The sequence below is a fragment of the Bos taurus genome, chromosome 17, assembly GCF_002263795.3.
Source record: "Bos taurus isolate L1 Dominette 01449 registration number 42190680 breed Hereford chromosome 17, ARS-UCD2.0, whole genome shotgun sequence".
Lineage (NCBI taxonomy): Eukaryota > Metazoa > Chordata > Mammalia > Artiodactyla > Bovidae > Bos > Bos taurus.
In genome coordinates this window covers 5,336,907-5,353,439 of record NC_037344.1, presented here as the reverse complement: position 1 = coordinate 5,353,439, position 16,533 = coordinate 5,336,907, and the positions used below count along the sequence as shown (strand labels likewise).

The 16,533-nt window shown below is 38.4% G+C and overlaps 1 protein-coding gene and 1 long non-coding RNA gene across 6 annotated transcripts in view; one reads left to right on the top strand and one right to left on the bottom strand.

The window, feature by feature from the left end:
• The first annotated feature begins 936 nt into the window (after window positions 1-936).
• On the top strand, window positions 937-1,586 carry LOC132342576 (uncharacterized). The gene is made up of 2 exons (XR_009490991.1): window positions 937-1,172; window positions 1,215-1,586. It is a non-coding gene; the product is annotated as an uncharacterized lncRNA (long non-coding RNA).
• FBXW7 (F-box and WD repeat domain containing 7) overlaps window positions 1,375-16,533 on the bottom strand; it is a 224,502-nt gene continuing 209,343 nt past the window's right edge. For 4 of the 5 annotated variants that reach the window (XM_059876139.1, XM_059876140.1, XM_024977414.2 and 1 more), the window contains 7 exons: window positions 13,050-13,173; window positions 11,087-11,223; window positions 10,003-10,116; window positions 8,519-8,700; window positions 6,305-6,530; window positions 4,318-4,528; window positions 1,375-3,275 (listed from right to left, as the gene is read on the bottom strand). In XM_059876139.1, the coding sequence (XP_059732122.1) occupies window positions 3,007-3,275; window positions 4,318-4,528; window positions 6,305-6,530; window positions 8,519-8,700; window positions 10,003-10,116; window positions 11,087-11,223; window positions 13,050-13,173 (1,263 nt within the window). In that variant the 3' untranslated portion in view covers window positions 1,375-3,006. 5 annotated transcript variants of the gene reach the window in all.

Here is a 16,533-nt window from a genome sequence, read left to right as displayed (position 1 = left end):
GGTCCTGTATTTAGCAGACCTGGGCTGTGGATTCAGACCTATTTGTGAACTCATTCTGTCTATAATGCACATTCATTTTTATAGATGATGCTGTGCTTCAAGTGTATTAGAGTCAAGCCACATTTACATTATGAAAAATCAAGCAGTTTCAAGACTACCCAGCAGAGTCACAGCTTCTTCTTGATCACAGAGTTGTCTGTGTGAACAGCAGCTGTGGTGCTGGGCTAGGCCATGCTCACCCTGCAGCAGGCTGGGCCGCTCGCCTGCACTTCACAGCCTAACATGATTTTTGCCTTGGGTTTTAACCATGTGGTTTTCCTGTCTTTTCCCTTATCCTGTCACTTCTCTCTGATGTTCCTGTGCCTGTGATGTGCTGGGCACTAATACACCAAATAACTAGAGCAGCGGTTCTCAGAGCTGTGTCCACAACCTACCTCGTGAGCTAGTTTACATGCAGATGCTTGGGTCCCCTTCATTCCCAGATGTTCTGATTCAGCAGCCTTGGGCAAGTGAGGCCCAAGAACTGCTGCCCTAGGAGTAAAGAACACATAGTTCACGACTGTAAGAAATGTATCCTCTAAGTAGCCTCTGTATTGTCACCTTTCCAGTGCTCATCTCAGGCCTGGCTAGATGGGATTCCTGGAGATACACCCATGGCAGAAACCTGCCATCGGAGAGGCTACGTAATTGCAGTGACTGAACTTCATTTTTCTTCACTTACTGCAAAAAATGGTCGGCTTACTAAATAAAAGTCACGAAGAGGCTAAAAGTACCACAAAAATGCACCTCATCCCTAAAACCTTGCTTCAGTCTGTCGAAACTCTAGGTTTGTTTTTCCTTAAAAGGCATGGGTGTGAGTCCTGGTGCTTGGTTGGCCCAGTACCTGGCTCCTGGCAAACCCCTACCCCATGTGAGCCACAGTTCTGTGGAGTGGGGAGAGAGCTGACTACTTCCCAGGGCTGTGGGAGCTTCTGAGAGATGTATATGCAAAGTTCCTGGTAAGCAGTCGACATGTGGTCGGACTTTAACAATGAACTTGCCGTAGGAATTCTAGTTGTAACCAGCACGCAGGCGTCTGGGAGCTCTGTGAGGGGCCAGGCTTCACGCGTGCTGGGCCCAGCGCATTAGAGGTGAGCGCGGGCGCGTCTTCCCGGGCAGTCTGCCTGCGAGAGGTGAGCGCGGGCGCGTCTTCCCGGGCAGTCTGCCTGCGAGAGAGATACAACTTTCTCCTTGTGGGCCCTGTTCCCACTCTGGCTGCAGAAAACACAACATGGGGGATTAAAGAAATCAGGGCTCTGCTCTTTCATCTATTAGAGACAAACCCTAACTATTGATAATGAAGTGCTATTACCTCAGTAGAAGAAACAGGCATACTAACATGAAAAAACACATTTTATTGCACTTAAGTTATAAGAAAATAAAATTTCTAAGTGAATCAAACCATAGACACAATCCCTTTAAAGGTTGTTTTCCTCCATCATGTCAGGTTGTTACATAACTAAAATTAACCCACTTGAATCTGATTGTTTTAAATCAGACTATAAATAAAACAAACAAAAAATAAACAGGAGGAGGAAAAAAAAAAAGATCACTAGGATACAGTGTTAAACCACTTTCACAGTTCAGCTTGAGTTGTGGCTCCTGGAAAATGAGGCAAACCATTTGACTTTTCCATTCATTTCGCTTGTTTGCACGTGACGCCTTTACTACAAAAACGGGATGGTTTCTGCTTTGTCAGTTACTCAGAGCAATCAAATGTAACAGTTGTTTTCCCAAATACTGTAAAACACTAAGACTGACCAGCAACTTTATTTTAATTTTGTGTTTTATATACTTTTAAAATATTTTGTCAGTTTTACTATGCACGTTCATCCATTCACCACAGCCCTCAAAAAGAAAAGTTTCTCCGCAGAACAGGCGGCAAGAGCTCTGTTCCAAGGAATGTGTTTTAATTTTTGCCCAGAGAAAAGAAAATAAGCTTTGCACACACTCTCAGTTCTTTACTTGCAGGCAAACTTCACTCTTTATTTTCTGAAACTCTCCCATTCTCAGCCTCTTAGAGGCACAGATGGTTCAAGTTTCAGTGGCAAAAAGTCTTTTTTTTTTTTTTCCGTAACCAAACTAGAGCAAATTTGGAATTCAGTCTGGGACTAAAACGTCACAGCAGAAAAAAAATAAAAAAAAATAATTTGCTTTTTTTTTCTTTCATTTAGCAGCATAAATAAGTTTGGCCACTGGGAGTACAGTACAGGGGTGGGACACGATCCCATATTTGAAGACCTACTTCTAGCACCAGCATCAAGAATTAGATCCATCTCGGGACTCACAGAACCCAGGACAACTTGCCACCTTTGAGCAACATAGGCATTAAAGAGTGTATGTGGAAGCGACAGGAATAGATTAACAGAGGCTAATACTGTGATTGATTGACATTGGCAATGGTTTGGCAAAAAAAAAAAAAAAAGCTTTTCATGATAACTGTACAAAAACAATTCACAGTAATTTTTTTCCTTTTTAGCTTTTCCACTCCAGAAAAATAACTTTTTTTGTTTCAGATGCTCTCTGGTGAGACAGTCCACTTGGTACTGTGTGGGTGTTATTGCAGCTTCTTTCTAGGTCTCAGTGGTAAAAGAACAGGCCAGCGGAATCGGTAAGGACGTCTCAGCAGTAACGCTGCCCAGCGACCACTGGAGAAGAAAATAAAGAAATAATTGCACCTGGTTTGATTTCGAAAGTCTCGTGTTGCAAAGCTGCCCTCAGTCCAACGTGAAGCCTCTTCCGGGAAGAGCCGGCAGGCGCCTCTCCTGTCAGCTGCGGTCTGTCATCGCCTCCTCTTTTCCTTCTGCGTCTGTAGGTCTTTTCGCTCTGTTGCCCCAAGCCAACATCCTGCACCACTGAGAACAAGGGATATTTTTTCTTTTTCTTTTTTCTTTTTTTTTCTTTTGCAGGGGGAAGGGCAGGGAGTCTGTCGCCTACGCATGGGGACAATGCCCCCTTTCCTGCTCCTCACTTCATGTCCACATCAAAATCCAGCACCAGCAGCTTGGTTTCCTCCGTCCCGTTGCGACTCCCGACAGCACACACCAGCTTTGTGTTCGAGGCTCTGATTCGCCACACAACTCCCCCGCTCCCCCCACTCTCCAATGTGACTAGGTTGCGAATAAATTCACCCGTTTTCAAGTCCCATAGTTTTACAGTTCCATCATCTGAGCTGGTAATTACAAAGTTCTTGTTGAACTGTAAACAGGTCACAGCACTCTGATGCTTGTTGGGACCTAGGCAAAACCAAAGGAATTTCATTACTGGTTAGAAATCATGGTTTCAGGTCAGTAAGATTGTAATTTGTGGAATCTACATTGGAACACACAATAAATGAAATATTTTAAACACTGCACATTTAGAAACTGCGTTCTGAGTATTTTAGAATCAGCAGGGATGTAGGAAAATCTGGTAGCTATTTGTAACTGGAATGTTAGTCTTCGAGGGTTCTGTCTTTCAGGAAGCGTGCTTCACTGCCAGGCACACATCGTGTGTTCTGGGTGTTGAAGAAGCCCATATTCTGCTTGTGGACCACCTACTATACTACCCTACCACTCTGAACTGACCAATCAAGGCCAAGGCTGAATGGACCCTATTCCAAGACTCTGAGAAAGAGACAAAAATTGTCAATGAGAAAAATGCTGTAGTACCACCTACCAAACGGCCCCACTGAAAACTAACACTTCCCAAGGGCTCTGACCAATAAAAAGCAGTCAGTCACGATAGAAGAAGTTAACAGCTTCGTGCCTCATTTAGTGCTAGTGGCTTTCAGACGTTTCCTCCTCTAGTTGAGTGGGCACTGTGATTCCCTCCCATCCTACTTAAGCAGATGGTTAAGGGTCTAAGTCAAGGCCAAAGCAATTTCCTATCAGATTAGAGGCTCCCCCTCCCCCCACCCCCAGTAAGGCAGCTCTTTAATTTAAAATTGGACGACAAATTCAAAATAAATGATCACTCAACAAATACTCAACAAACAAGCATGCTGCTTCTGTGATACAGCTAAGATCTCTCTTCACATTGTTCTTTCAGGTTAGGTAGAGTTAACCATACCTGTAGGAAGTGATTAAACACTTTTATATTAAAAACACAGTTTAAAACACTTTCTTAGGGTAGCCTAGTTCTGTCAGTTCAGAGTGGAAATGCTCAAAAACTTATCCAAAATCAGTTTTCCTTTTGTATGAGGTTAATCATTCTGTGACACAGAAGTTCCGCACTTGTCTTCTGACCAACTGTCTCATTTCTAAGGGACGCAACTAAAGGTGGGGAGCCAGTATTTACCTTGCAATGTTTGTAAACACTGTCCTGTTTTGATATCCCAGATTTTAACTGTAGAATCTGCATTCCCAGAGACAAGAATGTTGTCTTTGAGTTCCATTCCACTTGTTAACGACTGGTGTCCTGTTAACGTGTGAATGCAGTTCCCTGTCTCCACATCCCAAACACGGATTGATGTATCAAGGGATCCACTCACCACATGGATGCCATCAAACTACAACAGACACAGTTTATTAGACTAGAAGTGTAGATATTCTTGATATTATCTATTGACTTTAATCCTAAAAAGGGAGGGGAGCAAAGCATGAGAAACAGATAATGCCAGGAACAAAATGAGGTACCAGGATAAACTGCATGCAACCAACAACTCTCCAGTGTGTGTTCTCAGAAGCTTCTATCAGAAACGTGAATTTTTTATGACCAGTGGCTTCAAACTAGATGCAGAAACAATTTTTAAAGAAGCACAATGAACATATTATTGTCAGACCATCTGGCCATACTTGGTAGCTACATATTATGAATGATTCGATACGGACTACCATTTGAGTTTCACTTCCCAACAGGAAGGTAACACTACTGATGTGATTTATGATACAGGGTGTGCTCATCAACATCCAGGGCACGAAAAGAGCGATACTTCAAAGCAAGTTCCATTAAACTGTATGTAAAATAAAAATTTCATTTACAGGAACCTAATGCTAGGTAGGAACTGTGCCAACAGATAATTAGAATTAGAAGTGGTGGCATTTTGATAACCAAAGCAAACTATCTATAGTACTCTTCTTCAGCTTCCCTGCTAAACCAGAAGTCAACAAACATCTACAAATTCCCAGACTGATAATAAAGTTCCTACCTATTTTCTCAATCTAAGGGTTTATTTAAATGGGCTACACATCACAAAACATACAGACAACTGCAGCCAATTCCCTCTCCTCCAAATTAATAACCTTTTCTAAGTTAACAGACATCTTTATTTTACATCAATATTTTATGACACAGACATAATCCCATGAAGAAACAAATACTCCAAGGACTGAACTGTGAGCCCTAGGACCATGTACTAATTTGCTGATCACTAGTGGGCAGTAATTGGTAAACAAGCTGTGTAAGTATTAATAATAGGAAATACAGCTGACCCTTGCACAACATGGGTTTGAACTGGGAGGGTCCACTACACTTACAAATTTCTTTTGCTCAATGTCTACTATGTTTCTACACAGTCCCAGGTTGGCTGAACTCTTGGATGTGGGACTGCAGACATCAAGGGCCAATTGTAAAGTTACGTGAGGATTTTTGACTGGAGTGGTGGTGGCAGGTAGTGCCTCTGACTCCTACACTGTTCAAGAGTCAACTGTATTTTTTAATGGAAAATGCTGTCTTTTCAGGAAACAAAGCAAGACCTATTCTTTAAACCTGCTAATAATCCAGTTACTTATGTCAAAATATGGCAATCTATTCTAGGATATCAGGTTCAAACAAAAACAAACCAAAAATGTTTAAGACAAATTTCCTCCTCCATGACCACAACCCAGCAGCCCTGTAACAGCTTTGTGCCGAAAGCACCACTTCCACTTTGAATTGGGACAGAATCACAATTACGTGGTCCATCAACTTCCAGCTATCAAGGCAAAGGGGCAGCTTCTGGCCAAATTAATCCTGTGCTAAGGAGTTTATTAAAATCCAGGTTATTTTCCTATGAGCCTATCTCCCCATTAACTAACACAGGAAAATTCAGAGCCCCCAAATCTCAGGTTCCAAGACCAATATTTGTATTTTAGAGGAAGATGAATCCCAGAAAAATGGAAACATCATTTAAATAATTTCAAAATGTATGCTTTCTTCGTGCCAATTTTGAAGTAAATGTAAACAGCAGAATAATTAATCTGTTTCTGGACTGTACTGGATCAGCAGTTTGACAGTGATTACGGAATAAGACAGTATTATAACTCGTTACGTAGCACCGCAGGAGTGAGAGAGCATGGTCTCTTACCTGTAGTGAGTAGACCCTGTTGGTGTGGCCCTGCAGCGTATGCAGACAGGTCTCTGTCTCTGGGTCCCACACCTTCACCATGAAGTCATACGCTCCGCTCACAACCCTCCTGCCATCATACTGAACACAGCGGACTGCTGCTACGTGACCCATCAGCACATGTAAACACTGGCCTGTCTCAATGTCCCAAACCCTAAGGGTGGCATCTCGAGAACCGCTAACAACTCTGTGGGTGTAACAGGAAAAAATGTATGAGAACTTAAAATCATGGGAAAACAATACATACGAAGTCAGTGGTCATTAAAACTTCTTTTCTTTTTCTTAAGCAGAAACCAGCTGTTTTCAAAATAAATACATGCTATGTCAAACCTCAATATATAAACACATGAAAGTTGAGTTACTTTGCTTGGGACGGGAAGTTGGAAAGCCTTGGAATTCTGCCTGTTTGGTTCCCCCACCTATGAGGGACCCAGGAGCACCTTGGCTTCCTGCGGTTTGAAAACTACTGTATTGTAGCTAGATACAATGAAGATGAAGCAGAGGAAGATAAAGATAAAAAATTAGTAGAACACACGGCAAACTCGAAATACATACAACAAGATCTTGATTTTAGAAGTAAGATGCCAGTGTGGGCAGTATGTATAAAATGTTAATAGGTAGTAACATTAATATTTTTAAATTTTTAAATTTTTTCTTTATTCTTTCTGCCATTTCCCCAAATTCTAATATGAACACACATTCCCTTTATGACCAAGGAAAAAATTCAATAGAAGTGTCTCAACAAAACAAGCCAGAATTTGGAATTTAAACTGCTAAAGATATGTGCTTTATACCATATACTCTGGTTAAATTAACCAGTTTCAAATAGGTCCTCAAACAAAGGTTGCTTATGCTTATATTTTAAAATATTCAATAGGCTATGAGGGCACTAAGATATAGAGATTTTAGAAGATACACATGTAGAAGCAACAGAAATCCCTTAAAATTTTGACCCAAGATTATTAAAGTGATACTCTTCTGAAAACAAGAGTGATACAAATACTGTAATCACCTTTGGATTATAAAGGAGAGCTGAAAACTCAGCTGTCTTTAATGTTATTCCTAAGAGATAAAGAAAGACCACTTTCCATGTTTGAAGAGTAGAAAATGGAAGCATTGAGACATTTAAGTCAGCACATACTGAAAACTGAAATGCAAGGTCTCTTGACACTAACTCCCCCAGTTTTAATAGTAGAGCACTGTTCAAAGTAGATTCAAATCACAAGTGAAAAAGGTACTTTTCTTCATGTATTACAAACCTAGAGTGAAATATGCCTAATGTAATGGTTCTTAATGAAGAATGCCATGGACAGAATGAACAGTACAAACTGGAGTGGATTCACTCTAACGACCCTTCAGAGAGACTTTTTCTGACAAAATAGGTAGAAATCACATCTGTTTAACAGGAGTACCATGAAGACACGCCAATGGAAAACAAAAAGGACTTTTAATAGGAAGGCTCTGTAGCAGGAATTAAAAGCAACAGCAAAGATGCTGAGAAGAAAAAGGCTAGCACTGGCTGAAACTATTCTGAAAACTGGATTTCTTCCTTAATTCAGAGAGCAACAGAAGGCTCCCAAAGGCTCGTGGTCCTACCACAATCAGAGGAGGTTCTCTGCCAGCTGTGTGCAAGGTGACCAAATACGAAAGCTCAGTCACCAGCTCAGGTGCCAGGTGATGACACTGAGTTAAAACCCACAGCCTCACTCAGCTTTTGCCTGGACACAGGGGAGACAGTGGAGACGGGGAAGGGTGGTGGGTGGGTAACTAGAGAGACTCAGAGGCTTGAAGCCTGAATGACTGAATTTGTCCTCCCAACAAAAATATATCCTCCCACCCCAAATATTTTTTTTAACATGATGAGTCATCAAAGATTTAGAACAATAAAGTCTAAGGTATCAGTCAAGATCACAGAACAAGGCGTTTCAAAGTGGAAGCCACCACCACCATTAAATGAGGAAGGAGACTTAATGACAACTGCCCGATTTTAAGGCAATACCCCACTGCTTTGCTAGCAGAGAAACATCTGAAGCTGAATAATTAAAGTCTAATTTAAAAGCACATTAGCACTCACCCTCTACTAGACACAGTAAGTATTGTATAACCGAACTCCGCACAACAGGCCCCAGGTTCACGAGTGACAGAGAAAGCACCCCAAGCGCGACAGGACCCCACCTTTTCTCATGGAGGTGCATACAACGCACGGTGGACGTGTGGCCGTACAAGGTGTGTATGCACTCCCCCGTCTCTGCGTTCCACACTTTGAGAGTCCGATCCGTGGATCCACTAATGATGATGTTGTCTCTCATCTGTGATGACCACACTCCACCTGTGTGTCCCACTAATGTCCTCAGACACTGCAAAAACACTTAAGATGATTACTTTGAGGTAGAAAGAAAAACAATGTAAATGACATTTTAGTAGCTCATTAAAATCTGGATTAAAGCTATTTACTCAACTGGAATGTCTAGCACATCAGAAAATAATTTTTACACCAGAATAACATGATCCCATCACTATTTCGTTTGCTTTATTTACTTGGCAGCACTGCATTTTATACACGCACACATAATTTAGGAGCACGGATATAGAAAGTAAACCTTTCTGACTAAAGTACGACAGCTCTGGCCTGGCCTCTTTGATAATAATATTAAAATTGCAACTTGGTTTCTTCCATGGGAATGGATTCAATGAAAGAATGCCAACAGGGTTGGGTGTGGCTACATACCACATTTCATCTGAATCTGCCCCAAGGCAGTAGTTAGGAGCCAGGCAAGGTACTTCTAGACAAGTAAAGACAGGCAAAACTAATACAATTATGTAAAATTTTAAAATAAAATAAAATCAGAAAAAAAAAAAAAAAAAAGACAGACATTAAAACTCTGAAATAAATCCAAGACTAATATTACACTATGGAAATACGAAACTGTTTTAAAAAACTGTAACATCTGACTTGGAATATTTAGAAGATTTTTGCCCAAGAATCAACATTTTAAAACACAGGTTTTCCCCCTGCCAACACTTTTCTTTTATTATTTTTTAGGTGGTCAATTACTTAATTCACGAAAATATTTTCCATTGGACAGATAAAAATAAGTGTTCAGAAGAGAATCTTTAAAGAGTAACATTATATGCAGTGAGCCTGGACTGCTTTGTTTTCTTCAAACTCTTATTTAACTAAACAGCCCGCTTTAACTTCTAACTTATAGGGTTTGAGATAAATCAAAATTAACACGATTTATTTAACTTTTAAACTATAGTTAGGTTATCAACAAAGTTTCAAAGGAAAAATACCCCTCAATCATATTTTTGGAAAAGATTAAAAAGGAAGGAGATATAACTTAGATGGTTAATAAAAGTGGGAAAAATTAGGCAAAAAAAAAAAAAAAAAAAAAAACCCACACCACCACATCTGTAAAATCTTAACCTAAGTTACAAACATAGACCAACTATTTAAATGAAGAAGAAACTAATGACATCCCTACCTTGAGAAACATCATTTTCATGCCAAGGAAAAAGCTAAATTAGAAGCTCTGATACTTGCTATCAAACTAAGCTAGAGTCAAAAACGAATCTTTGTTTTCAGCTCACTGGTTGATCCTTGCAAAGAATATGTACCAAAGAGTGACTTTATGAAGTGCAGAAAGAAGGAAACTTACTTTGCCTGTGACTGCTGACCAAACTTTTAAAGTGTTGTCATCAGAACCACTAACGATTCGGTTACCACAAAACTGCAGGCACGTGATCACGTGATCATCATGTCCCTTCAGCACCTACGACACAGATGTGCAGATCAGAAGCACGGTAAACACCGGCGGAAGGAAAGCGAGGCCATGAATAGCAACGGGAATGCACAGTCTACTTCTAGAATAAAAATTTATGCAAAATGCGAAGTATCCTTCCTGGCAGATGAATCAAGTATCAAACATCTTGTTTCCGTATTCTACTACCTATACATGAGACATCAACCACTAAAATCAGTCAAAACCTCATAAAGATGGTTTGAATGCAAATGTCTTTTATACCATCTATTTTATCTTTTCAAACCAAAAGAATATGCACTTCAGTTGTGCAATTTTGACACACAAAAACAAAAGTACCTACTAATTGCAGAAAGACAATACTCACCAACCTTTTCAACTTAAAAAGTCTGTCATAACATGTATGTATTAATACAAAATGTCTCCCCAGATTGCTTTTATTCCAGTTAAAAAATACAGCCAAGAATTTCAAGCATTTTTGCCATTCTTTATATACTTGAAATGTTACAAGGCAGAAAATCAGAATTAGGCTTAAATTTATAAAATTAAAACACACAAAAGCTACCAAACAAGCCCCCCAAACATGCTGCTGCTGCTGCTAAGTTGCTTCAAGCATTCCTCAAAAAATCATGCTTGGTCAGAGAGAACAAATTCTTAGGTATAAGTATGACACAAAATTCAACAGGATATTCAGAAATTTTCATTTACATGCAATAGATAGAACAGGTAAATCAATTCATCTTTTATTCAAGTACAATTAGTCGTCAATTTTATTCAAGTACCAAGTACAATTAGTTGTCAGACTAGAGAAAAATTAGTAAAGAGGAACACTGTCAGTTACATTTTCTGTTATTTTAAAAATATATTGTTTTCCTTGTACAGAAGATGGGCTGTCAAATCACACGGCTTGCCAGGGAAAGAGCGCACTGTGTACCACAGCACTGATTAACGGTTTCTGTTAGACTGCACTGCGTTCAGTTACCTTAGGAGACTTGAGTTCTCCCCGCCTCCAGTTCGTATCAATTCTGTGCTGTCTGATGTATGCACTTTTCCAAGGACTATGGATGAAACCCGGTTTTATTACTTTTCTTCTCTTGATGTGCAATGGTTCATCAATACCTGAAATGTGGAACATTTAAAGAGTATAACTGCCTTTACCAATAATACAAATTACACATTTTATCATGTGTCTAATTTTCTCCTATGCTCAAAACCACCAAAATGCAGAACACGAACACTGTTATGACAAAACAATCATGTAAATTTTGCATTCTGTATGGCATGTTGTATATTAACTGTTTAATTTCTCTCTTAGAATAATTCTATAAAATGTTGGTGAGGATGTGCATAAATTGGAACCCTTGGGCAGTGCTTGTGGGAATGTAAAATGATATAGCTGCTATGAAAAACAGTATAGCGATTCCTCAAAATAAACATAAAATTACCACATGACCCAGCAATTCCACCCTGGACACAACACCCAAAAGAACTGGAAGTAGGGACTTGAACAGTTATTTGTCTACCCACGTTCACACCATCGATCTTTATAACAGCCAAGAGGTGGAAGCAACCCAGTGTCCACAGATGGATAAATGGAGGGAAAAAGTGGTATATACATACAATGGAATGTTTAGCCTGAAGAAAGGAGGAAATTCTGACACATCTGGATAAATCTTTAAGACATTATGCTAAGTGAAATAAGACAGTCACAAAAAGACAACTATTGTATGATTATATTTACATGAGGTCCCTAGGGCAGTCAAATGTATAGAGACAGAAACCAAAATGGTGGTCTCCAGGGCTGTGGGGAGGAGGAATAAGGAGTTACTGTTAAATGGGCATGGAGCTGCAGCTGGGGAAGATGACGACGTTCTGCAGATGGATGGTTGTGACGGCTGCAGGACCAAGTGCAATGTCAATGGACTTAATGCCACTGCAACGTACACTTAAAAATGGTCAAAGTGATAAATTCTATTTGTGTGTAAATTATCACAATGTTTAAAAGGGTCATTAAAACAATGATTCTATGAGAGAAAGTAAAGCGACCATAATTAATCCTACTTTATGACGACTTGAGAAGGAAGGGTTTCCTGGGCAGTCCAAGCCACGTTCAGGGCAGAGGCAGGATGAGAACTCTGCATCTTCACCAGAGTGAAGGATCTGGTGGAGTCCTTACGCAAGGACTCTGGATCTTCACCTCCCAGCCTTACTAACCATCGGTGTTGCCCACTCCACTATGATCTCCGTGAAGTGGAGGAGAACCGACACTGCATCTGTCTTACCCTCTATGATTCTTTCTTAAAAAGTTTGCTTGTCGAAGGCAAATAATATTTTAGCATAGTTTTTTTCAAAAATAATACTTTTCTAGATGCCTGCTGGAAAAAACATGCTCTTTTTTGAATTAATATGGATGATACCTACACCATTAGTAAGAAAGGGGATTTTTTTTTAACAAGTCTCAGAATACAAGCTCCATGCATGGTGGGAAGATCACGGGCGTGATCTAGCACGTAAGAGGTGTTTAATCAATATTCGTGGAAGAAATGAAGAGACTACAATTTGAGTATTTAATTGCTAATTTAATTTGGGGGTTATGTTTATATTGTCTTCATCTTGACTTTCTCACTGTTTATTAATTCTACTGGAGACCGGGAAGCAAATCAGATATATTTCACTGTTACTTACAATGCTCATTAAAGGGGTTAGTGCCAAGATTTGGCTCATCTGAACATGCAGAATAACCTGTGGGTTTTATATATTAGGTGAATGTAAATGAAGATGCAGTCTTGATTCCTTGATAGGCTGCCAAAGTTCTTTTTTAAATTGATTCACCACTTTATTCTACAAGCACAAAAAACTTACTATTTTTTTGTTGTGTTTTGTTTTCAGAATCACTCTGCTTTTTCGAACCACAAACATTTTCTCTCTGTGATTTTGAACCTTACCCTCTTCTTTGCATTTTTCTCTCCAGAGAAGGTTGTCTTCAGCCAAAATTCTCCAGTAGCGGCACGTCTGAGCCGCCTGCAGCAGGTCTTTGGGTTCCAGGAATGAGAGCACGTAAAGTGCCAGCTACGGAAAGAAAAAGCACAGCGTACCCGGCGCCTCTTTTTAATTAGGAAACACTCTCTGTAGGGCAAAGTGCCTATAGATAAACGCAATGTAATTTTACATTCTAGTTACTAATACTATGGAAAGGCAGCACCTCCTAATATTCAATTTTAACAAACACACACCAGATTTTAAAATATACTATTGATCTTTATGAACTTGATCCTAGTAACTCCTCACTTCTTCAAGGAATACTTATTAAACCCCTCTGCCTTTTCTCCTCCCTTTGCTCTGTGAGCCCCGACTCAGGAATTTTATCAAATCTATTTATATATATTTTTACTTTATTAGTTCTTTAAATGTTAACTTTTTCTGTCCTTACTAAAATATAATTTCACTTAAAATGAAATTCCTATATACTCTGTGTGGCATGATTTCAGAATCCTTTGAAATGAGATAATTCATAGTTCTTTATCATATCAAAGTGTTTATATCAGAATGATGAACTTTTCAAACATTTACACCCTTTACTTGTAAATGACAAAGGCTTATAAAAGTGATTGGGTTCTCATTCCTTTATATTGCTTATGGGGACTTTCTTGATGGGCCAAATAGGGTTGTGTATTTGAGCTAGGTCTTTGACATATAATTGATTTAAAAATTTTGTTTACAATACTTGCAAACCATCAATTTATTTCCAGTGTGTAAAGTCAAGTAGAATAAATAAAAGAGCAGGAAAAGGGGAATGGCAGCTTCTGACTATGCTCATTCAATCAGCCTCACAAATCACATAAAAATTCAAATTACAATATTAGGACAGAATGAACTAAACAGAACAAAAAAGCTGACTTTTCATGTAAACTAACTTATAGATTAAGATAAATTATCATTTAAAGGGCCTAGGCTCATATAGGGAGTAAAAACATATTCTGAATAATTTTTTGATGTTAAAGAGGAATTACATGAAATAAATTATGCTTTCCCAATGACTTTTTATATATAGAGTTCATCATTAATCACATATTTATTGAGTACATTCTTTATAGAAAGTATTTCAACCAGTCAGTATTCAATTTAATACTCCGATTGACAAATGACAGTGAAAAAATTTTTGTGGAATAATTATTTTTGGTCTATCAAAAAAGACCATTCAGTATTATATATGGAAGTTCATTTAAAATAAAAAGGCATAACTATATTCAACAATCTATATATATGTGCATGTTCATATATATACACTGCTGCTGCTACTGCTGCTAAGTCGCTTCAGTCGTGTCCAACTCTGTGCGACCCCATAGAGGGCAGCCCACAAGGCTTCCCAATCCCTGGGAGTCTCCAGGCAAGAACACTGGAGTGGGTTGCCATTTCCTTCTCCAATGCGTGAAAGTGAAAAGTGAAAGTGAAGTTGCTCAGTCGTGTCCGACTCTTAGAGACCCCATGGACTGCAGCCCACCAGGATCCTCTGCCCATGGGATTTTCCAGGCAAGAGTACTGGAGTGGGGTGCCATCGCCTTCTCCAATATATATATATACACACATATACAAATACACACATATATAATTTGACAATATATTTTTAATGGATACTCCATAAACCACTTAATTTTGAAATTATCAATCAATCAGCCTAGGCAAGTTTCTCAGTGTCAGTCTAATATCATACTATTAGTCTTCTATGTGAAATTGACATTTAACACAGAAATTATCAGGTACAAAGTTATATCTGTGGAAAAGAAATGCTTAATGCTCAAGATATTTAGAATAGTCAAATGAAAAAGTCTATACTTTAGTCATCCAGCTGAAGCTGAAAACAAGCATTTTACAGAAACATTCAATGGATCTTAAATGCTAAGAAACAAATCCAGAGTGGCTCAGATTTCAAAAGTTTATCTGCAAATTAACAGACAAAATTTCCTTTATTACTGGTGATTAAGATATCATCTAGTCCAGTGTCTGAATGCATTAAAAAGAAATGTAAAGAAACACTCAAGTGCTAAAGAAAGTTGAAGTGCTAACTCCACAGGTAACTGGCACCCATTCCTTTTAAAACAGCAAAGGCCCTAACTCAACAATGAACTTCAACTTATTAAATGCTTGTCTATTCCACCAAAACATCCTGATGTTATAGAAAACACACATAGCCAAATAGAAAAATATTAATAAGAAAATCAGAATCAGGAAAAATATAAATCAGAAAACATTTAAACTACAGAAGAAGAACACAAAATATATTGGCAACAATATTCTACATGGTTTTTTAATTAGGCTGCCAAGCAAAAACAAAACAATAATTAGTTATACCAGTTTCTCAAAGAACACAAGGTTTTGGGTTCCTTATGGGAACAGATAGTGGGCAGTGTCCCAAACTACTTCTCTACAACACTGAAGAAGAGGGGTTACAGGCTTCTGGGAGTCACATCAAATGGTCTAGCGAATGCAATTTTCTATTCATTTGTATTAAAGGTAAACTCTGGAACAGTAATTCTTCCTAAGGACTACTTCTACACATGAGAAGCTCTTAAACTGAAGATTTATTTCAGGTAATTTTATTTTCCTCGCCCAAACTTGTCATTTCAATTAGAGTTGCTAATTTTTGTTTTTTGCTATAACTTATATAAAAGACCACCATGTTATATTTAAAAAGTGGATAATACTTTCTCAGAATTGCTATATTTCAGTGAATTAAACTAATTAAAAAAAAAAGGAACAAACAAAATGTTGGCCGATTCTGTATTAAAAATTTAGGTTTTGTTGTAGATCATCAACTGTTACCATTCTGCTCTTTTTGGCATTTACTTATAAACTAAGGATAATGGTCTTTATCACAAGTCTCCCATGTGAGACTAGTGAGATATTTTGTCAAGGTTTTTGAGAGTAGTAAGTAAGTGTTGGTAAAGGACTTTGAGATCTTTTGAAAGGAATTATAAAAAATTATTATAAGTTCACTTCCTGACATTATTATTATTATTAAATAATAATAGTACTTAGTCTCCAATAAGATGTTAGTCTCCTTGACGACTTTAGATCTATACCATTATTTCTTTATATATAAAATGAAGCATTTTTAAAAATAGAAATTTTTTTTTTTAGCAGTTAAAATTATACTCAACATCTTGTGATAAGCCATAATGGAAAATAATATGAAAAATAATGTGTATGTATGTTTAACTGAGTCGGTTTTCTGTATAACAGTAATTATCACAATGTAATTCAACCACACTTCAATAAGAAATAAATTAAAGAGGGTGGGGGGCAGGGGGAGACAGGTGTCATGCTAAGCCAGGCTCACTCATTCTCCTGTCTAGCAACACTTCTTTGCCCTCAGGCAATCTCTCAAAGAATGCTTAATCCAAGAAAATCTTTATTGCCATGGTTATCAAT